At 39.5% G+C, this 25,315-nt stretch overlaps 1 protein-coding gene across 13 annotated transcripts in view; it reads left to right on the forward strand.

Annotated features, from left to right (window-relative positions):
- Positions 1-25,315, forward strand: part of DOCK10 (dedicator of cytokinesis 10) — a 122,712-nt gene that overhangs the window by 86,369 nt on the left and 11,028 nt on the right. For 6 of the 13 annotated variants that reach the window (XM_027686070.1, XM_027686071.1, XM_027686079.1 and 3 more), the window contains exons 26-51: positions 302-415; positions 1,629-1,700; positions 2,113-2,259; positions 3,315-3,398; positions 6,047-6,143; positions 6,723-6,767; positions 7,195-7,370; positions 7,486-7,602; positions 8,601-8,712; positions 9,428-9,549; positions 9,635-9,749; positions 9,917-9,983; positions 10,737-10,784; positions 11,446-11,547; positions 12,330-12,454; positions 12,841-12,953; positions 13,655-13,792; positions 15,350-15,532; positions 16,058-16,168; positions 17,170-17,385; positions 18,094-18,151; positions 18,473-18,571; positions 20,206-20,312; positions 20,739-20,861; positions 21,794-21,907; positions 22,617-22,622. In XM_027686070.1, coding sequence (XP_027541871.1) covers positions 302-415; positions 1,629-1,700; positions 2,113-2,259; positions 3,315-3,398; positions 6,047-6,143; positions 6,723-6,767; positions 7,195-7,370; positions 7,486-7,602; positions 8,601-8,712; positions 9,428-9,549; positions 9,635-9,749; positions 9,917-9,983; positions 10,737-10,784; positions 11,446-11,547; positions 12,330-12,454; positions 12,841-12,953; positions 13,655-13,792; positions 15,350-15,532; positions 16,058-16,168; positions 17,170-17,385; positions 18,094-18,151; positions 18,473-18,571; positions 20,206-20,312; positions 20,739-20,861; positions 21,794-21,907; positions 22,617-22,622 — 2,811 coding nt within the window. The remainder of the gene's footprint in view (positions 1-301; positions 416-1,628; positions 1,701-2,112; positions 2,260-3,314; positions 3,399-6,046; positions 6,144-6,722; positions 6,768-7,194; positions 7,371-7,485; positions 7,603-8,600; positions 8,713-9,427; positions 9,550-9,634; positions 9,750-9,916; positions 9,984-10,736; positions 10,785-11,445; positions 11,548-12,329; positions 12,455-12,840; positions 12,954-13,654; positions 13,793-15,349; positions 15,533-16,057; positions 16,169-17,169; positions 17,386-18,093; positions 18,152-18,472; positions 18,572-20,205; positions 20,313-20,738; positions 20,862-21,793; positions 21,908-22,616; positions 22,623-25,315) is intronic. The other 7 variants (XM_027686072.1, XM_027686080.1, XM_027686083.1 and 4 more) reach the window with 5 other exon arrangements.

Consider the following 25,315-nt stretch of genomic DNA (forward strand, 5'->3'; position numbering starts at 1 on the left):
TGCTCTGTTAAAAAAATAAATTCAAGTGTTGATTTTAAGCAAAATTTCCTCTTGATTCACATTAAGCTGAAATCAACAGGAAGTTGTGTTTGAAACTGGGATTTTGTAGGGGAGCAGTGTTGTGCCATTACTGCCAGGGAAACTAAACTTCGTGTGAATGGACTGTTCAGTTGAGATATTTTGGCAGCAAAGATTGTCAGCTGTTGGTGGTATATAAATAATTTATCATCAGTGACTGAGGTTTCTTTATATTTGTTGTAATGCCCATTTTGATAATTTTTATTTTTCCTTTCTTCTCCAGTACGTGTTCAGGACCAAATCATTTGACGGGAGAACTGTCCATGAGGAGCTGTCCAAGAATATGACTGGTCTTCTGAAGTCAAATGAACAAGTAACAGTGAAACAGGTTTTAAAGGTGAATGATAGCTTGAATTAGCACATTTATAGTTTTACTACTGGTCTTCTGCCTGAAACTAACTTGTCTCATTTCTTTCTCCTCTCCCCTTTCCCTGTATGAGCTTTGTGCAAACCACATCCTGCAGTGATTCAACAGTCAGACTTAGCACACCTGCTGCAGGTTCTCAGCATAACACATTTCTCAGAATGTGGTTTGCATAATAAAAGTTCCTTCTGTCTGTTACAGCTGAGTCTGAGTTGGAAACCTAATTCTTACACAGTATGATGTGGGCAATTACTCTCAGGATGCTTTGTTTTAATTTTTGATTTGAAAGATGCAGGGAAAATATTCATCTGTATGTAGGATGTTTACATCTAATTTCCTTTCATAATCACCTTTGATTAACAGTTACCAAAATAGAATGATTGAGGTTTCCTGAGGTTTCTCGTATCAAACCAGGTCTCAGAAGTTCATACATGTGTAAGGCCCATCACTGAGCCTCTCAGTTATGGTACAAGAGCTAGCCAGTCCAGCTCAGGAATTCCCAGAGGCAAAAATACGCTCACTTGTTTAAAAAGAACCAGTTCTGATTTCCTGTGCTGAGCCACTGCAATAGCAAAAAGTGGGCTGAAGAAGCAGAAATGCTAGTCTGCAGGAAACCTGGGCCACCCAAAAGTATTTGTGGTTGGGTTTGTTTAGGGGTGGTTGGGGGTTTTTTGCAATTTGTAAGCTTTTTGAGTGTGTTTGTCTCACATATCTGAGGATACAGATATCTGTATCCTACCTATTCGCTATTACAAATTATATTTGAAGAACTCTGTTCGTGTTTTAAACAAGTATCATCTTATTCTGTGCCAAATTCCAGTCTGCTGAAACTAACAAAGCAGTTTATTCTCTGAGGTTCTCTGCATCACACTTTTCTGCCAGTTACCTGCAAACAAGCCATGAAGACGGTGCTCAATAGGAATGGGAAGATTATAGGAGTGGTGCCTGGGGGCTCCTTGTTGCACAAAACCACAATGACAAAATGCTGATGGTTTCAGCTCTCTTTAGGACATAATCCAGTGTTACTCAAATACATGACACTTAGATTTTTAAATTTACTTGTCACATAGTTTTTATCATTGTGCATTACTGAGACATGCAATCCATCTGTAAGGAATGGTAATGCATCATGAAGTGTTTATTCAGGTTATCATTTTTCATTTGCTCTTTTCCTTCTTTTGAACAGCATTCCTGGTTCTTCTTTGCAGTTATCTTAAAATCGATGGCACAGCACTTGGTTGATACAAACAAAACAAAGGTAAGTATATACATAATCTCATCAAGTAGGCAATCCTTCTCTTAGGGAAAACATAAAATGCAGAATCCTGGGAAATACACATATTTGAACTTTTCTCCTTGACTGGTCAATAAAATAAATGCTGTTATACTTTGTAAAATATTTGGCTTACCTAAAAAAAAAATATATTACCTGCTAGGCTCACACCTATTCTTGATTGTACAAGAACTGAGGATAGATTTCCCACTTTCCTGTGGACCAGGTTTTTCTATTTGGAGTTCATTCTCAGAATAGATCCATGGAATTCTAGGAATACTTCTCTTCTATGTTGGATGGCCCGTGCTTTAATGTCTTTATTGTTGGCCTGAATGTATTTTCAGGTTTAATGTGCAGCATCATACACTCTCAAGTTGATGATCTATTCCCTGCTTAGGTTTCTCGAACTCGGAGGTTTCCAGAATCATTTCAAGCTGAGCTGGATGCACTTGTGATGATCTTAGCAGACCATGTTCTTTGGAAGTACAAAGATGCTCTCGAAGAAACCAGGAATGCAAACTACAGCACTGCCAAATTTCTCAAGGTGAGATATTTTGTCATTACAGCATGTGCACTTATTTACCCATACTTAATGCAAGCTAGAAACTATTCTAGTCCAGTCAAAGGGATTAAAACCAATTCTGAGTGAATGATGGCTCAGTTTCCAAGTTCAGTGTTGGATTGTTTCATTTTCTATGGCCTTGGGTCTTTGAGATTGCAAAAAGCTTTATGTAAGTCTGCTTTAAAGCAATTGTAATTCATTTCTGTGTATGAAGTTTTCAGCTTTTACAGATTCTTACATTACGTTCAAATGGGTAAAAAGTTTGGTAAGGAATGAAACTGTAGTTAGAGTTGAGCTGGTATTTTTTCTTTAAATGCTATGGCTCTGATTGACTGTGGGTGGATTAATTGTTCCTAATTGAGGAACCATGTTTGAATATGCGTGGCAGAAGGCTCAGGGCTTTTCTAGTTTTGCAGAGTTCAGGAACTGCAGAAAGGGAGAGAATTGAAGATTGCATTCTCTATCTGGTAGGCTGACTCTGCAAGTTAAAAATGTCAGTAACTGTAGAACAGGGTCCTCAAAAACCTTTACAACTTCTGTCAATATTTAGTCCCATCAGTCAGGAAGAGCTTGTAGTAGTAGTGTTGTACTTGGTCCCAGAGAGAGAACACAGCTCAGGCAATGAGTATTGAGGCTGGACTGATTCCTCACAAGTCACTGCCCTGTTGTTGAGAGAGATGTTCAGGTCAGTTCCCATCACGTGCCATCTCTAACAATGGAGTGGTGCCATATGTGAATGACTTCCATGAGATGAGCTTCCTCTAGTGCACTGTACACTGTGATGGCTATTTTAGTCTGTGGACACAGTAAAAATCAGTAAAGAAGTGTTTGATCAATTTATTTTTACTGAAAATAAATGTAAAAATCAAGGCAGATTCACCAGTTCCCTGATTTTCCTTGCCCTGCTGAAGGCTAACCTCATCTGCACAAACAATTCAAATGTGTGGGTGACCCAAAGGGAACAGCCAGGTAAGTGAGGCCATGTACTGCTCCTTTTGGCTATAAAATAATAATTCTTTTTTTCCCTGCTTTCTTAGCGCTGTTTTACATTTATGGATCGTGGATTTGTGTTCAAGATGGTCAACAATTACATAAGTATGTTTGGAGCTGGAGATAGCAAGGTATGGTTTTGATTTATTTTTTTGTTTGTTTCTGTTTTTTCTGAAGTGACTGACTAGCAGAATATTTTTATATTGTAATTATTTATGATTCCATGACTTCAGCATGCTCAGAACTCAAGTCAGTGAAAACATTTACTGTAAACATGGATTAAAACCTCCTGGTTTCAAGCCACCGATTCCCCTTTTCTGGAAGTAAATAGCCATGTTCAAACAACTGCTCACTGAGACCTGTAAGAGCAGACTCTGTAGACTGCTCAGGACAAAGCATTCTAAAGGCTAAATTTAAGCTTTGATTCCTTGAGAGTGCATTTGTGGTTTGGTCCATAAAGATCAGCAGCAGTTGGCATTAATTTTCTTGGAGGAGGATGAAGTCAGAGCATATGAAAGGAGTTACCATTGTGTAAACTCAAGTGAGACTGTAACCATGACTGCCATGCTCTTACCTCATTGATGATGCAAGAAGGCAAATCTGCTCCAAATAAGTTTGTGCTTGCTGTGAGGAAAATTCCCTGCAGCCTGAATTTCTTCTACAATACCTGCAATAGTCACTGATATAGTTTGAACAATAAATTTCAAACAGCAAGAGGTCCCCAAATTATTCAGCTAGACTCCTTTGCTCTTCATCCATCAGGATGAGTCAAAGGCTTTTTCTCTTCCATGTCAGAGTTTATGAGCTACCATACCAGAGCATATATATAGATAACAGAATGTATTCAAAATATACAATTTGAATGACTCATCTTTCCCCAGAAAGCTTACAAAACTTTCATCCATCAACTTATTATAATTCTTTAGTGGTGATCTGGGCATTTGTAGCTAGAGTGAGATTACTTCAGGTCTGCTTTGCTTTTTACTATAACCAACTTCCTTCTGCTCTCAGGTCTTTCACCTAATCTCTGGAACAGATGTAGAATGGAGTCTCTCAATTATTGATGTCATAGCCTAAAGTCTATAATTCTGTAAATAATATTATGCAATCTGAAAACTGTTTCCACATTTCAAACTTCCCTAAATACAGTCAACCACAGAAACAGATGTTTAATTAAAAAAGCCCATTAATGGCCATTGGAAAAGCCTGAGATTAATCAGTGTGCAGAGCAGCACTTAGCACCTCCTTGGCAGTAAGTGTGTGAGCATTGCCAGAATCCCTCCAGGTCCATCTGCCAGGGTGTTGGAAGCAGAATCACTGCAGAGTTGTGACAGATGTACTGCTGGAACAGGCTTTGTAGCACTTGAAAACAATAGTCACAAAATAAAACCAGAGATTTCTGACCTCAAGGAGAAAGAGGCCTCGCATCATTTTTATTTCAATGCCGAAGCAAGAGTCAGTCTTCTAAATGTGCTGCAAGATTTCTTTCTGTGTGTCTTTTGCTTCTTTAACTGGATTGTTTATGTATCAAAAAGACAATCTGCAATCTGACCTCTCTTTTCAGAAAATGTGACAGTGTGTATTGTTGCCTGAATATTTTCTTGATGTACCAATCTATAGCAGTAAAGTTTGAATTAATTGTAATTCTGTTCCACAGAAATATCCCTCATGATACCCCATATTTTGACATTTAAGGATTGTTTTGAGAAATATTTATTCAAAAGTTGAAATACCTCGTTAGAAACTAGTTCATTCCCTCAAAATGTCACAGTTCCTCTTGGGAAACACATTTCAGATGCTTCACTTCTTTATTTGCCATTAGCATGTCCAGCTGTGTTCCTGATGAAGTGCAAGAAAACATTTCAGGGAAAAATTTCCTGCTATCCACTACTTGGTAGACTCTGAAAAGTGCATGTTTCAGGTATCCTAGCCTGACAGTGGCAGCAGAAATGCTGCAATTTAATTTTAGTGCAAATTAAAAGACTTTTACAAGTACTTTCTAATGCTAGAGCATTCAGGGTAGCCCTGAATAACTGCTTTCTGTCACTGAAAACAATGAGCTGAGAAGATGGACATAAAAATTTGTTACTGGGTATCATGTATTATCTTTATATCCCAGTGTCACATCATTATAGTAGGAATGATAAATTCTTGAGGTAATTGTAAGGCTCCAACAAAAGATCATGGATGGCTTCTTTGGAGAAAGATACTAAGGAGATACCAAAACTATATATTACCCAAATCCCTTGGAGCTGGAACTCACTGGTATCAACAGAGGAAGTTTTTACTACTGTCAGTAAGTTCTAGATCTGACCTATTTGGCTGAAACTTTGTATTTGACGGGAAAAAAAAAGGATAAAAAATAAAGGAAGTAAAAAAAATAAAAAGAGAAGTCATAACTATGATGGTTCAAAATTTCTGTGAACTGGAGAAGATACTTCACTATGATTATATACTATAGTATATGTCATCAAAAGACCCAGCATAGCTTTAAATATACCTTAAATATTTAGTTTGGATCAAGCTTAGGTTTATCAGTATGTCTTCAATGAAAAATCGTGGTTGAAGAATCCAAAAAGCTTGTTTGTCTGTGACAAGTTCTTTTGATAACAGAGATGAAAACCACATGTTATTCCTGCAGCTTGGCCTAACAAGCAGTAAGGTTTTATTGTTGGGTGTGAGTGTGAAGTTTGAGGTAGAGATAAGTAGTAGTGGAGCTCTGTCTCTCCATTTCCCCTGTTTTAATCTGAATTGAGGCATTGCCTGTTGTGATTTTCAGACTTTACATCAGTTCAAATTTGACTTTCTGCAAGAAGTCTGTCATCATGAGCACTTTATCCCTCTGTGCCTGCCCATACGGTCTTCACACATTCCTGGTAAGGTGCCTCCTGGGAGAGTTTCTATATGATGGCGAATTATTGGGAGGTTCAAAGAGCAGATAATAATTAACTCTCTCAAATGCTCTCATGAGGCTCTGAACCCTCAAACAGTTTTTTGGGTGTGGTACTTAAGCAATGTGATAAAAATAACTTAATTTCAGTATGCCTGTAAATAAATGCAACCTCTGACAGGCCAGTGAGGGAGTTGGGAGGTGGCTCTTGCTGGAAGTTTTGAGGTGCATTGACAGGACTCTTTGTGATGACTGATTTACTAAATCAGTAAGGCTACTGCAGTAGCCATGGGAGGTGGTGAACCAGGGAAGAGTTTCAAAAGGTACAACAGAAAGGGAAGAAGCTCAAACAATGGGCTCGTCCCCATTTTACTTCAGTTTGTAGCATCAAAAAATGCATTCGGTTCTGATAAACAGCTTTTTTTAACAGTAGAAGCTGCTTAATTCAAATTTGAGTCAAATTTTTAAAACAAAAGCAAAGCAAATATGTTTTTTACAATTAATACAATTAATAATTAAAAAGTGCATTGTTTTTACTTATTTTTTATGTTTATGAAAAATGAAGACACTGTGACACCACCAGAATCAGCACATGAATATCGAACATCAGGTATGAACAAAATGACTGCATAAGTGAGCAGAATTGTACATCAAGAGCTTTAAGTTTTACATTGACTGCTGCCACAGAATTTAGACAAAAATTATTTACCATTTGCAAAAGTGGAATTGCTCTCAATCTCTGTGGTTTTTTTAGAACCCTTCCAGCTAGGATATGGGACCAACAATTTGTGCCTCAAAAAATTAGTAATCTTATGAGCTAAACATTTGAGATTCTCAAGTGGGAATTTATATATAAATAGTAGAGACTGCATGATTTTGAAAAATAATAATATTAGATTAATTAATTCTGGGAAGTCAGGGAACAGAATGAGGCAGTCAAATCAGGTTTAACAGTAGATTGAAAATTTGAAAAATGGCAGGGAGGATGTATGTAACCTATATATTAATTTAAGCATTCTTGTCTGTTCTGTTCCAAGATATTCCAGAGTACACACTGACTAATGAATTTTGCCGTAAACATTTTCTAATTGGAGTCCTGCTGCGGGAGGTTGGTTTTGCCTTGCAAGAAGACCAGGATATCAGGCACTTAGCTCTGGCTGTGCTTAAAAACTTAATGGCAAAGCATTCATTTGATGATCGATACGCAGAGCCGGTAAAGAAACTGTTTATTCTTTTCATTTGCTTGTTCACACAATAGCTAAACATATTTAGCCACTGGTATATGTTTAGTAGTTTCTTGAGGATTATGTGGTATATTTTATTTTCAGGCAAAACAGGCACAAATAGCAAACCTGTACATGCCACTCTATGGAATGCTTTTGGACAATATGCCAAGGATTTACATGAAAGATATGTTCCTCTTCAATATCAATACTTCCAATCAGGTAATTCATGTGATTTTTTTGGAGCAGTGAAATGATCAAACTGAGCCAGTCTAACCCAGTCAGTCTAGTGAGAAAAGGTCAGAGTTTATGCTGGTCACAAATTAGCTAACAGAATGCAGTTCTGAAAATGCTGATATATTTGCATCTGCAAAGTTTAATTTGGAAAGTCTCAATTTGCAGAGCACCTGCAGGGCTCTGGGAGTCTGTACTGGCAGGGCTGGGAACAGCCCCAGGACACTGGCTGTCACAGGGCTGGAAACTCAAGGTTAGAAGTTTGGAGCCCCAGCCAGTCCCAGTGCATTTGCACTGCTGCTGCAGACTGGGGGCTGAGGATGGTCAGGGACCTCAGGCAGGTCCCTTGGCAGGAGACTGGGAGACCTTGATGTAAAGAAAAGTTCCCATTGCCCACAGATTCTTTGCAGGGTTACGTGGTGGACCCAAAGCCACTACAAAGAAGGACCATGAGCTATACCATGAGCAGGAGGCAGAGGGAATGCATACAAGTAACTGAAGGAAGGAAGGGGTACAGAAACAGCTTTACTGCCACAGAAAATGTCCATATAAACTGCGCATCTGGAGGAGTATGTTTGTTTGTTTCTTCAAAGTTTAGATGTGTTATAATCATAGCCCTGCTTTAAAAACTAGAAGCCAGTTTCTGCAGGGGTGTTGTGTCTTTCAGTCCTTCCAGCAAATGAGCCCATTTCATCAGAGCATTGCTAATGGCAATTAATTTTCCTTTCCCAATGCTGTGTTAGTGTTTCAGAAGCAAACACAGCTAGGCTTGCCCTGTCCTTTACAAATTCCACTATGAGAGGGTTTCATATTGCAAGTAACTATTTGGCATATTATGGCAAGCCTTGATCCTTTGAGGCTGTCATGTCTAAACAACTGAAAGTAGGTTCTCAAACTCAGCGTCTAAGCCTACTGGGTGTGCTGTCATTATCAAAGTTATGAGTGATATCATGTCCTGGACTTTCCTCTGTTTCTTTCAAATACAGGGATCTAGGGATGACTTGAGCACAGCTGGAGGATTTCAGAGCCAGACTGCAATGAAACATGCAAACTCTGTGGACACGTCCTTTTCCAAAGATGTTCTGAACTCTATAGCAGGTACAAATAACAGATTGAACACACACATAGTCAGATTTCTGTGTATCTCAGTCCATCGTGCTTTCTGCTTAGTATTCATGGAGGATGTCATTAACCCATTTTGTACAATATTGGGGGAAACATGGTATGCAATGTTTCTCTTCCCTATAGGTGTTTCTGGATTGATTTTTATTTCTTTGGTGAAACTGTTCTTACACTGCTTCACTTTCTCTCCTGCTTTGGAATGATGCCAGTATTCAGGCTTTCAGAATTCCCTTTACCTGAGTTTATTCTTGTAGTCTCTGCCTGATTTAAGAATAGTTCCAAGGTTTCTCCTGGAAAATCCTGTCTCTTGGAGGCAAATATTCCTAGTTTTTCCAGGCTTAACAGAAGGGTAGAAACACAACTTACTTTGTTCACTTCCTCCAAACCCCATTTCAAAATTCAGGGAAGTGAATTCAGGCATCTTTCCACTGATTTTTGTGGCTTTAGGTCAGGCCTGACAGAATGCAACAGGCCATTTTAATGCCATGAAAAATGGAAACTGAATCATTGTACTTCAATTTGTTGCATGTTTTCAATACTAAACATACCCATCAATAGCTTTGCAGTTGGAAGATCAAAGCACTTGTCTCAATCCAGCATGTGACACATTTTAAGTTTTCCATTTTTTTTGTTAGTTTTTGTATCCATAAATGTTTTAGTTTAGCATGTTTGCTATGACTTTCATTTACAGCCTTTTCATCAATAGCTATCTCTGCAGCAAACCATGCTGACTCCAGAGCTTCCTTAGCAAGTCTTGAATCTAACCCAAGTACCAATGAAAAAAACAGTGAGAGAACTGACACGTGTGAAAAGGTACATGTGCAAATGTTGAAAACGCTTACTAGAGGTGGAAGTCTATCACTATACTAAACAAGGCCCTCTGCTGTCACTTCAACAGATCATGAGACCTTTGTCTTTGATTGGATCAACTCTTCGTTTTGACAAGTTGGATCAAGCTGAAACCAGAAGCCTTCTTATGTGTTTCCTTCACATTATGAAAACCATTTCAGAAGGTAAGAAAACGTGCACTAACTGCTTAATTTATATTGTTGTAAAATACTGTGAATGCTGAATTCAAGCAAAGATTAAATTAAAATAATTATCAGTGTATTTTACAGACTTTGGGTCAAGTTTAATTCACTGTAACAGATACATAATATATTTTTATATCTCCCTTTAGACGCACTGATTTCCTACTGGTTGCGAGCACCATTCTCAGAAATAACAGACTTTTTCAGCATTTTAGAGTAAGTTTACTTTGTAGTTGTTTGATTTTTATGTTGAATATTCTAAAGTGATGGCTGCAAACAATTTCTCTTTGGGTTTGTCCACCTAGTGGAATAGGCTGAAATAGCTCTTGTGTCTTAAATTATTTTGCCATAGTCTTCCAAAATCATAATGAGACATTAATATGATCCATATCCTCCAATATGTTGCCATTTCCATGAACAGGGGTCGTAGTGCTTTGAGTGTTCCTCTTAGGAGATATTCTCGTAGTAGTTTCCCATTTGGGATTGAGATTCTGTTCTACCCTTGAGAAAAATATTTAGCTCCCCAAAACTTCCAAACCATAAGAAAAGTCACGTAATGTAGGATGACCTGCTTTTCACATCCCCAGGGTGGTTTGCTCAATTCAGTCTATGCATGACTGCAGAATCCTTGCAGGTAGCTGTTTTTGGAATTTTCTCACCCTCTTGTAATTGACATGTGAGTTATTTAACTTCAACTGGTGAAGAAGCAATGCTTCTGCAGCCAAACCTTTGCCTCTGACTTTGCCGTCTCACCCAGCAGGAATCTTCAGCTGGGGAGAAAGGGAACACGGTTACACAAACTGCTGCCACATCTTGTGTGTCCCTGGGCTGGGAACTGCTGCATTCTGTTCTTTTTGCTTACTAGCAGGTTCATGTGCCACAGGTCTCATTGAGGCACTAAGATTCAGTAATATTTTTCATAAGTATGAAGCCATTAATAGACATAAAATGTGTTGGTTTATCTTTCAGGGTTTGTCTGCAAAATTTCAGATATCTAGGAAAACGCAACATCGTAAGGTAATTCTCTAGTTACAGACTGTATGCTGTAGTATTTAAATATTACAGCATTATATTAGACTTAAATGAGGTTAACAGTATATCTATGAATTTTCTTCTGAAATCATCAGTTTGTTATACTGAAGCCAACATATGCTTCATTTTTTCTTTTATGGAAACAATGGTGTTCTGGATGTCTGAGCGCATACCTGCTACAAAAGATGAATTGCATGCAATGATATGATAACCATTCTTGCATTTATAACCCAAAATACTGGGCCATTCTCAACAGTATTTCTGTTCATACGCCAAACAAGGGAACTTTGAACACTGTATTTCTATCCAAGTCATGGAAAGAATAGTTTTAATGGGCATAGATAAGTGTTTCACAGCAATAAAAAAAATAATGTTCTGCCTCTCCATACTCTCTGACAAAAAAGGGGGTTGTGTTCAGCTGTGAAATGTGAAATGCACACTTTATCTCAGTTGATGTTTCATTTTTAATTTTATGTTACCACTGTGAACTGGTCTATATGTCATACAGTGTAAAAGTTAAAGGTCACCAGATAAAACAGTTCATGCTCCATGGCAGGTTTTGTCAGGCCTGCATTTATTCTTCAGGGACGCAGCAAAAATCAATGTCACGTTCTGTAACAGATTAACACTTATTTTCTCTTAACAGGAAAATTGCTGCTGCTTTTAAGTTCGTTCAGGCCACCCAGAATAATGGAACCCTGAAAGGTTCAAACTCCTCTGGCCAGGCATCGGGGCTGCTCTCCCAGTGGTAATGTCACATTGTATTCCTAACTTGTGTAAAAACAAAACCTTTGTTGTCACCCTCCAGCCCTCATACCCTGCCACAGTATTGACCAAAAAGAGGCTGACAAAACATGTAACATATTTCTGAGCCTCCGAAGCTGTAAACTATATGAGTCCCTTTAACTTCAACTTACAAGCTGCTGTTTAAAGTGTTATGTTCAGAAGAATTCTTAGTTACTATCAATTTTTTTCAGTATTGCAGAAACAGTAGCTGTTGTTTTCAGCTCAGATCCTTTAAAAATTATAATCATTAGTATTTTAGTTCTAAACTTCTCATTATAAATTAATGATATGTTTGTCTGCATCAAAGAGGATTAAAAGAACACATGCATATGTACACATATTTTTACTGTCATTGTCAGTTTGTCACAATTTTTTCACCTCAGAGTAGCTGTGTCATTTCTTTCTCGAGCAGGATGTATTTTTCTTATATTCTGAGCTAACAGAACTCATCTCAGTTTCTCTTCAGCGAAAGACAGTTTTCTAAACATCAAACAGCTATTTAAGCTGGTGCTCTATTTAAGTGCTCAATGCGTATTTTGTCCCCTGTGATCTCAAGAAATCACAGCACATGTTTGTTTTGTCCACCTCACTGACTTTCTTCATCTTTGTTTCTCTGAAAAATTTTACATCAGTTTGTTTAACTCAGCCTGTGAGAAGTACTGCAGTAACTGACACGGAAAAATTCGGAACAGGCACAATAATATATTCTTTGTTTCTGTTTTTAATGGTACCTCTCAATTTCAGGATGCATTCTACTTCAAGTCACGATAGCCACAAGCACCACAGATCTCAAACGTTACCAATAATCCGTGGCAAAAATGCACTTTCTAACCCCAAACTCTTGCAGATGATAGACAGTAGCACTGCAAGTAAGTACAGAAATTATTTACTTCCCTCTGGACTTCTGTGGGATTTAGATCAGGCTCTATACAGACCTTTTTATGGCAGAAGGTTCTTAAAATTATGAGATCAAAGTTGTCTATTCCATTTTTCAATTAGGTTTCTCACCTCCTTTGAGGATGAACAGAAACAATGCAAGGATATACTCACATCTCTGGTGCAGCCAGTGAAAGTTGGCTCAAATTCCCTCTCCTTTCATCTCCTATAAGCAGTTTTCTTCAAAATACCCCTTTGATTAAATGTGCAGTTAGAACCCCATCTCTACTGGATGATACTTAATGACCAGACTGAGAATTAAATCATCTTTAGCAACATTTAGAAGATTGCTTGTCATCTTGCTTTTTATATGTTGCAGGTACCTCCAGTGAAACAGATATTGTACAGTATGTAGACACAGAGGCAAACATTGCTACAGAAGTGTCCCTCACAATCCTCGACCTGTTGTGTCTTTACACTCTGAATCACCAGGTATATTTTGCTGGTTTGTTTTCTGTTTGAACTGGTGCCATGTGGGATATGTGGTGGAATGAAGCAGGCACACAGAAAACTTGGAATGCCTGGGGCAGCAGGATAGGGAAATAAGATATGCCAGTCCTCAGTGAAGGTAGTTTAGGAAAGAGTTGACTCATAGTATCCAAACTGAATAGAAGGATGTGGAAGAAGAACACATATCCAGGGCTATGTAAAACCCTGCTCTGCTTGAAATTGTCATGCATCTACTAATATAACACCTTTTCTGAATCATGGTTATCCCACTAGATTTCAGAGATTTTTGACAACAGATTTCCGGGCTGATTATTATCTATATCTCTTCAAGTCAGCAGGTAGATCCTCTGCTTCTTTAAAAACTGCTCAGATTGCTTCAGCAAGCCCAGATGACTTGTTGGAGATCTCACAGCCACAAGACAGCAAACAGGTTCTTTTACATTTCCGTGTTCCCTGTCTGCTACCCAGCCCTTAAATACAGTGTACAAACCACAGGCATAGAAAGTGCTGTCCTTGAAAAACTACAAGGAAAGAGCCTGTAGTAAGCTGGAAAAGCCCGATCTGCAGAGATTTTCACATTGAGAAAAGCATCTCCATGGGACCACTCCAATGTAAAGTCCAGCTGATCCTGCTTCTGTTCATTCACTTTAATAACCAGAATGTCCTATCTGTGAACTTTTCAGAGGCAGCTCCAGCAATCTGATTGCCAGAATGTGTTGATGAAGAAAGTCTTTGACACACACATGCTCTTTTTGCAAATCAACCAGTCAGCAGCAGCTCTCAAGCATGTCTTTGCTGCCCTACGGCTGTTTGTGGGCAAGGTAACTATGTTTTTATCTTGTTAGTTGTGCCTATTAATATGTTACAAGTACAGCTTGGGGGCAATTGGGTACTTTGAAATAGTTCTGAATTTCACTGTATTAATACTTATTTCTGACAAAGACGATCTTTTTTATTGCTGATTAATGGTAAGAAGTTCACAATATCTGAAAAAATTAGTTCTGGTTTTGAAAATGAAAAATTTACTAAGAAAGAGAAATTTTAATGTAAATGGATGGTATCTGGCTGTATCATTGACTTTCCTGCCTCTACCACTTATGGAAGACAACTTGAAACCCTAGAGGTCCACAGTCTTCATGGCAGATTCCTGATTTGCAGTATCCAGTGGTGAATGACTGCTGCTGTCCCCAGAGGAACTAGCAGGAGAATATTCCATACACTTAACCAAAAGTTCATCCAAACTAAAACAGTTTTACAAATATTTTACAAATAATTTTAAACATAGAAGATTTTGGGGCAAAAATATGCTTATGTGTCAACCTGTTTCTTTGCTTGTATTGCACTTTTACAATGTATTGCCCATCATTTACAATGATCATGGGCAATTTGGCACTGGGTGCCAACTGCAAAGGCTGCACAATTTCCGAGTTGTAGACTTAGATGAGATCCTCTTAAAACTAATCAGAATGTAGCACACAGATAACAATTGCTATGGGGAAGTGAGAACAAGCAAGGCTGGCCTCATCTCCTAAATATTCCTATGAATCACAAGAGTGTAGATCAGTGGCCTCCCTCTGGTTATCTCAGGGGAAAGGAGGAGGAAATCATGCTTCTTCTAGTAATGCAGCTTGAGGACATGGGGGAAACATGAAGTAAACCATCCACAGACAGCTTTAAATTACATACCAGACAGTTAGGAACGGAAGAGCTCTCTGCGTTGGGAGAATAAATATATATCCAGAATTGCCCTTTAAATTTATCCTATAACTTTGGGGATTGAATTCTCTCTTCATAGTTCTGTGGGAACAGGCATCACATGTGGTTTCTGCAGCAGAACCTCTTGGGAAGTACTTTAGATCTGTGGCCAATATGTACGTCCTTCACCTCTCCTCACTCTATCTTCTGTTGCACTCACCCTGTTGATAACAGTGGGTATGGCTTGGAGAGCCATCCTTCACTTTCTGTTGCCTCCTGCTGTTCAAACACGACCTCTGGAAGTTCATTGTGTTTTCTACTCAAAGAGTATTTTCCTTCTCCTGAACAACTTTCACAGAACTCCCCACCCCGCTTTTCCTGGTTAGCCATCCTGCATTCCTTGTGGAGAGGCTGCTCTGCTGCTGTGCTTGCTGTGTGCCAGCTGCTGTCTGGGTTTCCTGGAGGCCAGTTCGATGGCATATGGTGTTTGTATGAAAATCTGTGTGCACCTCTTACTTAATCTTAATTTGCACGTGGGATTATGTTTAGTTTAAACCCTGGTGTGAATGACTGTGGGAGAGCTGTTTTTACTGCAAGCTTAACAGAAAAAATTGTTAACTCAGAATAACTGCACCAATGCCTGAGAGTAGTGCTGAACATATTCACACATTTCTTTTCAATAGTTCCCATCAGCATTCTTCCAAGGACAAGCAGATCTCTGTGGTTCCCTCTGCTATGAAATCCTGAAGTGTTGTAACCATAGGTCACGTTCGACTCAGACAGAAGCATCTGCTCTTCTTTATTTTTTCATGAGAAAGAACTTTGAATTTAACAAACAGAAATCAATAGTCAGATCCCATCTACAGGTAAGCAAAGTGTGAGATCATCAGTATTTAACTGATGTGCACTGGTTTTTATCATTATTATTTTTATGCATTGAAGCAAGGCAATTCTCAGTGGCAACTTGATTTTCCTGCCAAGTGTGAAGTTGGACTGGATTCTCTGCTGTTTTTTGGGCTGCTCAGCACTGTCCAGGGAGAGACAACAGCTGTGAATGTGGCCATGTCACCAGATAAATGGCTATTCCTGATTCACATGCACTGCTTACAGCAGTGAGAGCAGAGCTGATGAAGAAACTAAACGGAATCCTGATAGTGCAGGAACAGAAATGTAAAGTCCAATAATAACACGATTACTCTGCAAAATGTGAGCAGTCACACACATTGGAAAGATTATTCACAGTCCTTGCCATTGTATATGCTATCTTTTAAGACAGGTATCACAGTGCACTAGCCTGGTATATCAAGTGATACTAAAATAGGGGTTAAAAAGTGTTCTGAAACTCTGATTTTCTTTGCTAATTGCATCCTGTGTTTGCTCCCCCTGTGCAGCTCATCAAAGCAGTGAGCCAGCTGATAGCGGATGCGGGGATTGGCGGATCTCGTTTTCAACATTCACTTGCAATTATAAATAATTTTGCTAATGGAGACAAGCAGATGAAAGTAAGAAACATTTTTTTTCGATCACTCCCTCTTGCAAAAGGTCAACAATTTCACAGGAGCAAGTGTTTCAATGAATAAAATTGCTGGCTCTTATTAGCCAGTGATTTATGCATTCATAGTGTGCCTCTCTCAGGCAGTCTGAAATTCATGAAAGTGCTTGTGACTCAGAAGCTTAATAACTGAAAATAGTTTTCTTCAAACAAAAAGGATTTTTATTTAAAAATTGTATTATTTGTTATTTATTGCTTGTTTTGTTCATTCACCTGATGTCAGAGATGTCCTGCATTGTGACTAACGAAATGCAATTGCAGTTGACAAACAATTTTTAGTCTACAAACAGTCCCTTTCCTTTCTTCAGTAAACATGTAGCAAAAACAGGCACAACCTGAAAAAGGCACTTACCACTTACATTAGTTACCACTGCTATTATAATCATTGACTGTACTAAAATTGTTGAAAAAACATTCTGATTTATAATTCTTGCAATTCCTGTCCAAACGTTTGTCAACATGCATTTTGAATTTTGTACTTTGGAGGTGTTGTTTCTTCTCTGAAGGTGACTTTAGGGTAGCTCCACTGAGGTTAATAATAAAGTTAGTATAAACAAATGGCATAAGTAATTTGATGTCTCATTTAATAAGATGCAGTTAACAATTGTATTTGTTTTCAAAGTCCAGCTTTGATTTCACAGCACTGCAGTCAGTCACACTGCTTCTGTGACATGCTCATCTGTGTGTGACATAGAGGAGGGAGCATTTAGTTTCATTTATTTTTTCTGGATGTTTTTACTTTTAAACAAAGCAAAGGAGGGAAACAAGTCTGAAAACATCAAGAATTTGTGTACAATGTGTATGTACTGTGGAACTGTGATTCTGCTTCCAAGCCTACTGAATTAGGGAAAGGTACCAAGGTCTTCCATAAGCAGAACTCTAGCTCATTCAGGGGTGCTGCGTGTGACTCTTTGGATGGTTTTAGTGATGTGTTGCTTATCTGTCCCAAAGAACGTTAATTTCCCAGCAGAGGTGAAGGATCTGACCAAACGCATCAGGACAGTTTTGATGGCCACAGCTCAGATGAAGGAGCATGAGAAGGACCCTGAGATGCTTGTGGATCTGCAGTACAGCCTAGCAAATTCATATGCCAGCACACCTGAGTTACGTAGGACGTGGCTTGAAAGCATGGCCAAGATTCACGCGAGAAATGGAGATTTATCAGAGGTAAAGTACATACATGAACAGGAAATCCATTTGTCTTTAGGCTGAAATGTTCTGATGAAAAGGGCTTTGAAAGACAGACAACAGCAGTCATTTAAGAGAATCATACAGTATCTCTCGCATACTTGAAATTAGAGGAATACAGGTTTGAAAAACACCCAGAGATGTGATTTGCTCATCCCAGTTTACCTGATCATGACTACCTCAGATGTGCTTGAGCAAGACTTGGAACTGTCTGACAGGGAAGCTGTGGGCAGTGTCACTTTGGCATTTCTGCTGTTTAACCCTAATGGGCATGGCAGCTGTAGCGTAGAGGGGGTTATGAGCAGTGAATAACTTACATAAAAGGATTTTCTTCTCCCCCACTATGGCATAGAAAAGAAGCTTTGTTTATAATGTGTTGTCCTGTTCATCAAAAACTAAATAGGTGATGCAAAACTTCACTGCATAACCCAGGAATATCATATTTATTAAGTAATCTTAATGGTTTTCTTGAGCAAATCTCTGTATTTACATAAAACACCTAGTGAAATTAATGTTCCAGAAGGATTTCATCATTTAATCCTTTATTTTCTTAGTTAGATTAGTTTTTTCTTCCCTTTTCTGCATCAAGACCTGGCAGTGGTGAAAGTATGTGCTCTTTATCACATGTAATCTGTAAGTCATACAGTGCACTTTAACATATCCATGTATGCTGGTCTCTCCTTACAGGCTGCTATGTGCTATATTCATATTGCAGCTCTCATTGCAGAGTACCTGAAGAGAAAAGGTAAGATCAAAGCCAACTATGTATCTATAAACATTATTCTTGAAAATAAGTTTTGGCTGTCCTGCTTTCCTTCCTTATATGTAAAGTATTCTTAAAGTAGCTTGAATTCTTCCCAAATATTTTATTTTTAAAATATATCATAAATGCTAGTCTTAACACTGGAACAGTGAAAGTGTGTGTTTTGTGTAAAGAGGGTTAATTAAATGTTTAGCAAGCTAGTGCTAAAAGGGAATGCTTCACTTGTTAGTCTGTTTTTATTACATATGCATGTATTAACACATACCAGTAGCACTATACTAATACCATCTTACACTATCATAGGTTACTGGAAAATGGAAAAGATTTGTACCTCACGTATGCTCCTGGATGATGGTCAAGTCTCTGATAGTAATGTGTTACTAACAACTCACAATATAGGAAGTGAGTGCTCTAACCGTGCCTGTTTATGGGTCAAATAACATAACTAGGAAGTCAAACTATTGTTCTCCAACTGATCTGGAAAAATACCAACCAAAGCAAAACTATTTCTAGTGCATGTTGAAGGCTGTAATAGAAAGCAAGTACTGTTGGAAACGTGTTCCTTTCCTTATGCTCTTTGGCTGGTTTGATGGATTGCTCAGATTGTCTCTGGTTATGGGCTTTTTCAGCATGAGAGCAGTTTGCTCTTCACTGGCAAGAGAAATCCCTCTCGGGTCAGTTGGTGTTTAGCATGCAAATCCATGTCCAATTCCTTGGCTATCCAGAGCTGGGAGGGCAGGGGGATGGAATTAATATCTGGTTATCCATATGTAACTTAAGGTTTTTTTAAATCTGTGATGCTTATTAGAGAAATAAAGTGCAGGCTTACATTTTTTAATGCTTCTATGCCAATGGCTGTATGGTTTATGAAATGTGTATTTCACAGTAATTCTCTGCACGAGATACAAGGAATTTCCTCAATGAGCAATTTCTAGGGTCAAGGGCAAATATCTGGGGAAGAGAAAACTGTTAGTTTTGGAAAGACCATAGTTTTTCACTTGGACTTGTCTGTGGGCAAGATGAAAAAATATATCCTTTTAGAGGAAAGGTTTCTGTGAAGAGCAGTATTTCTGAGGTAGTTCAGTAGTGGTAAAATACTTTGCCTGAATAACAGATTACAGTAGATGGAGTGAAGAACTTGGGTCATATTAAACCATTTTCAAAACTTGAAAGAGGAGATGTAGCCTCCTGTCTCAGTGTGTGTGGATTAGCTTTTTTAATTGTGTCATAGTAGCATTTTCCTACTTTTTAATTGAACATGAACTGTGCCAGGAGTTCATCTCCACTGGCAGGTTTACCTTCTCTGCTCGAGAGCAGTAGTGAAATCCTAGTTGGCCAGACTTCCCCTGATCTGTAACGTGCAATGCCTGTGCAAGTTGTTTCTGCTGCAACCATTGCACTGAGGCCTTGGCTTAGCAAATACTCGATGTAAGTTCAGTTTCATTCCTTGTGAGCCTTCCCATCAGCAGTTTCTTCCACCAGCCTGAGCTTTCTAAAAGGGAGTTCCTCGGCTGGGGCTGTGGCAGCCCTGCTGGCCCTGGGCAGGACATGACCTCTGCTACCAGCAGCTTGAGCCCAGCAGAGGCACAGTGTGGTCCAGAACAGCCATGTCCCCATGGGCTGTGGTGATCCTGGGGGACTGTGCCCCTAGAAAACCCAACAGGGGGACAGTGCAGGTCCCAGAGTGTAGGTTTCAAGTACAAATCGTGTTGCCTCAGCCTGGGAGGATAATTCCTTTGCACACATAAGCCAGCACTGCACAGCTCAGGAACCAGAATGCCAGAGAGGAGTAACATTGCATCAGGAAAATGTTATCATTGCCCTTTGCCTGGACAAGTGGATTTATATCATTGACGAAATGTGTAATAGTGTCATAAATTCAGTCAGCTTCATTTGTGCTTCTCATTACTTGGGCTGTGAAAAAAGTAACTAATCTAGTCAAATAAAATCAGCTCTGTTTCAATGGCATCCAGTAACTTCTTGAATTATCTGGTTATTCAGTCATTAATTGGCTTTGTTATGACTTGCCCTTCAAGGCTTATTTTCCATGGGATGGCCTGCTTTTCTGAGCATTACCCCCAACATTAAAGAAGAAGGTGCTATGAAGGAAGACTCTGGGATGCAAGATACTCCCTATAATGAGGTCAGCAACATTAACATTTATATACCTGTTCTTATTAACAGAGAGTGTTAATTCTAGTGGATGCCTGTGCATGTTACAACGAATTACAGTGAGTGTACTCACGCAGTATTAAAAGGTACAGAGCTTTTGAGTGAAATGCCACAGCTGTTGTATTAAGCAGCCAGGACTGGTGTTTAGCTAACAAGAACATGAAGTACCAGAGATGGATGTCAGGGCAGGGGAGAGCCCACAAAGCAAACCCATTCTTCTGCATGAGATGTCAAGTATTCAAGTATTTTCATGTTACTGTTATATCAGGGGTTTTTTCTACAGAAAGAAGTTCCAGAATAAAAATGAAGTAGTGGGTATGTGCTTTGGCGGCATTGCTATTAATTAAATGCCACCAACTGTCAAGTCATTGAACTATTTGTATTTGTGAAATTGCAGAATATTCTTGTGGAGCAGCTGGAGCTGTGTGTTGAGTACCTGTGGAAGTCTGAGCGATATGAGCTTATTGCTGAGGTTAACAAGCCTATCATTGCTGTTTTTGAAAAGCAGAGAGACTTTAAAGTAAGTTGGTGTTTGGCTTGCGTTTTTTTAATCATCCTAAAGCAACAGAAAAGATCAAAATTTTTAGGGGAAAAAAGAGTGCTTTCTTTAAAAGGAATGTTTTCTTTCTTCCTGTCTGTAATTTCTCCTTTTAATACTTTGTGCTGTGAGAAAATAAAAAACTCTGGTATCTTACCTTCCTCTTTTCAGCATCCATACAACAGTAAATTAAAAAAAGAAATTCAAACCTCTTGTCTTAGCCAGTGGATGTGATTTTTTTACATGGGTTTTAAACCAGGAGCATATTTGCATTGTATTTAAGTTTAGAAACTGCTGATTAATTCCCTGATCTCCTCACAGTTTCAGTGTTTCTTGATTTCTTATTGACTTGGCAATTTTAATACATAATGGATAAACAGGTCATCATCTCATGTACTGATTTTTCTGGGTTTAAGTTTAAAGAAACCCAAAGTAGTAGGTAGCAATAAGGTATATGCTGAGTAAACAGGTCCTCATATTTTAACTTAGCTGAAATTTGGGTTCACTATCCTAGGAAAATGCTGCTTAGTGGTAATTGTGGATAGCATATCTTTGCATGGAACTGGGAGCTGATTGGAGTTGTTGGCACCTTGCTCTCACCTGCACGACTGATCCTTGGGTTCTCGGACCTCTTAGTAGGTCTGTACCACTGCCTGGTAGTGGGATGGTTCTCTTCCTGTGTGACCCTGTACCCAAAGGCATCCAATGCCACAAAACTGCTCAGAAGATGACAGAAACCTTGAAATGAATCTTTAGTGACTGCTAACAAGGTTAAACTATTCCCTTAGCATGTACAGCCATCTTGGCAAAGATTTGGGAACCTGGTTAAGGCAAGCCATGGCTGGGCAGAGCTGTAGTGGCATTTCCCAAAACATGCTCTCACCTTCCCTCCCTCTGCCTGTTCCCTGATGTAGAGACTGTCTGATCTGTACTACGACATCCACCGCTCTTACCTGAAGGTTGCAGAAGTGGTGAACTCTGAGAAACGTCTCTTTGGGCGATATTACCGTGTTGCATTTTACGGGCAGGTAAGTCAGCTTGTGTTCTTTTGTATCCACAGATTCCCAGGTTTCAGCCCTGTTCTTCTGTTCCTGACATATTTCAGGGAGGCCAAAACAGGCAAGCACTTGGTAGTGAATCAAGGGGTAGAAACTGCCTCGTGGGTCAGACTTCCCAGCAGGATTTTACTCAGGAGAGAGAGCACTCGGTTGCCTCTGTGTAAAACACTGCTGTGGATTTAGTGTTGTAGTGGAGAACAGAGTTACTTGTATGTCAGCTTTAGTTCTTGACTTCATCAGTCAAAACTGAGACTGAGGCAGGGCAGGATTTTTCAAACTAAAACATCAACAAAACCAGATAAGACATCTTTTAGATATATGGCGCTCTCCTCTAATAGAGCTTAAAGCAGAGCACTATGTAGTAGATGTTTCCTTGTGTTTCTCTCTGACTGACTTCTTCTTCCAGACCACCTCTTATTCCTGTGCAATGTACTGTAGAATAGTTTTATTCCCTCTACTGTGCTTCAGCACCCTTGAAGCATTATTTTGTGCTTTCTTCCACTACAAACCAGTGTAGAAATCCAGCATGTTCCTTTAAGTCCTGGTTTTGGCAAGCATACAATTTCCTGTATTCTAAAATAATAAGGTGTGTAAACAACAGATTGATGTGAATCATTCTGTTTGCTAATTAGATTTTAATGCAGAAATTTGCTCTTTTCTCCTTTTGATCTTATTCAAGGCTGTGGTAAGTCTAGTTCTTTTGCATGTTTTGTTTAATTCTCCTCACACATCCTTCATCCTTCCCTGTACTCTTATTTAACATTAACTTTCCTGTGCTCTCAATTCTTTGGTTCATGGCAGATGAAATAATGTTGTTTCATTCATTGTTGCATCCTGCAAACTAACTTTTGTTTGTTCAGTTAGCTGAATTACCAAGCTGTATCTGTTGTCATGTTGTGTGTGCACTGTGGGGCCCAATGCTGCATTATCTCATCTCAGTGGAAGTTTCCCTCACCTTCACTGGGAGTGGGATTGGACCCCTTCTTTCTCTGTTGAAAATCTTGGAGTAGCATTAATGCTGTTTGAATGCAAGCCTGCTTTCCTGGCCTGTGCAACAGCTCCAAAGAGGAAGGCTGTTGTGTCAGTCAGAAATCCATGGCAGTGGTAACTGGAGCACTCTGGGCAGGCTGCAGCCACGATCCCAGTGGTCCCTTGTAGGAGCAAGCAAATGGAGAGTCAGAGGGAAGTGGTGGCTCCTGGCTCTTGAGACAGATTAGCAAAGCTGGACTTGCCAATTGCAAGGAGAAAGTGAGCTGCACCTTAGGAAGGGCAGTTTCCCTTATACCTGATCTTCCTCCAAATTGGGAGCAGCACAGGGGAAAATGTGACTCTCCTACTTGCAGCTTCTTGCCAGGGCTTTCCCAGGGACAGTGGCTCTCCCAAGGGGTAATTTAGCTGAAGCACTTCTGCTGAACTGGATTAACATCTCTGTTACAGTGCAATGATTTTCCAGCTGCCAGTGCCACAAGGGCAACTTCATTTAAACAGCCTTAGTGCTCTAAAGCATATGACTGTCATAGTTGAGTGTTGCTCCGTCTGTTCCCTGGTGCCCCCGGTCACTGAGCTCTGAGTACAACAAGCACAACTTTCTCCTCGCCCTTTGCAGGAGAGATGTTATGTGGCAGAAAGTGGGACTGCTCTGTATGGCTCCTTGCAGAGACATAGTGACAGAAGTGTGTGGCAAATAATTAAAGGTAGATCATTCCTATCAGTGTTACTTGTGCCTCATTGACCAAGATAAACAGGAGTGGGTGTGGAGAGGTGGTTAAGGAGGGCTTCCCTGTACACTAAGCACCATGGCACACATGGGAGCTACAGATGAAGCTTGACCTGGAAGGAGCCACAGAGGGAACAACAGACTGTTCCCATACACTGGTTGTGCCTGCATATTTTTTTCCCTTTGGAAGGTTTTGTGTATGTATTTCTATCAGTCCCTTTTTCCTGTGTGCCACTTGCTTTCATTTTAGCTGTGCAGGTGAGAAAGTATGGGATCTTTTGGTCCTTCTGTTGCCAAGAGTATTTCAGGCCTCTATGCTGAGATCAGTCTCAGTGCCCAATCCATTTAAAACACTAAAAGCAATTCCCTTTCTTTCTGCTTCTGGCAGACTTTGCACACTCTCCCAAAAGCTAATAATTGCAGGTTTTACTAGTATTACACAGTTAAATGGATGTAAAGCAATATGAATCACTTTGCTTAGGCCACTACAAAGGGAATGCCACAGAAGTAAACTCAGTATGCAGATATGTGCAGGTATGAGATTCCTTTTCAGTCATACACATACACTATTCTGTAAAACATCCAGGGGTAGATACATATGTGAAAACATTCACATTAAAAATATTATTAAATATATACATTTATGCAATAAACATGTTTATCAATTGTATCAATACTAAATATATACATACATACGTTTTGTAAAAATGGAACACTGCTGTTCCTTAACTGAAACAAAAGCTGCAGAGAAAGCAGATTACAGGATAAGAGAATAATGTAAATACTGTTTGCAGGGAGAGTTTTGGGGGTTCTTAGTGGAAAAAGATGTGCAGCTGTACCTAAAAACAATTCTTCATGCAAAGGCAGAGACAGTATTTGGTGGCTGCATTGCTATTGCTGCAGGGACCCTGCACAAGGATGGTTTGAATTAATGTGGTCCTCAGAGAGGATGCAGTTGACTGTTTTCACCAGCAAGCTTTATTTGCCAGCTCAGAGAGCTGGATCTCATGGCAGCTGCTGTTTTAGGCTGTGAAGTCTGTTAAGGGCCTTTGGTGACAGCATCTCATTGCACCCCCAAGTGACCACACCAGCCAGCACATATGATTTTATTCACAGAGGAGTGTTTGAGAAGTCAGCATCTTTCTTGAATTAAAAGCCAAAAAAAAAAAATCTGTTAAATATACTGAAGAGCTGAGAATTTATTGTGCTGATAAGCAAAGCCACTCAAGACTTGTTTTTCAGAGCAGTGTTAGGTTAAGGTAGAGTTGAGCGTTTGTTCTCCTGTGTGTGCAAGAAGCTGTGGAAGTTGGGAGGGCAGAGTTTCATAGTGTTAAGCTGAACTGCAGGTGTATGTCTGAAGAGCAGAAGATGTGTCCCCTTTTCCAAAAGTGATAGAACAGCTGTAGCTTCCCTTACCGAGGAGGGCAACATGCTCAACATGCTCCCACCTCACCGTGGGAGGAGGTGCTCAGCTGATATAGATGGGGAAGGATCCATTAGATGCTAATTCTTGGCAGGTAAAGCAGAAGGCTTTTCCTCAGCATGTCAGCTGTGGGGATGGTGTGTGTTCTTCCAGCAAAGGGCAGAGAAGAGTCCGATTTACTGTGAGCACCAAGGGCTGTGTCTAGGGGTGTATGGGGAGGAAGAAGAGCCTTTTCAGA

The sequence above is a fragment of the Neopelma chrysocephalum genome, unplaced genomic scaffold (assembly GCF_003984885.1).
Source record: "Neopelma chrysocephalum unplaced genomic scaffold, ASM398488v2 Primary Assembly neopelma1_70, whole genome shotgun sequence".
NCBI classification, from domain to species: domain Eukaryota; kingdom Metazoa; phylum Chordata; class Aves; order Passeriformes; family Pipridae; genus Neopelma; species Neopelma chrysocephalum.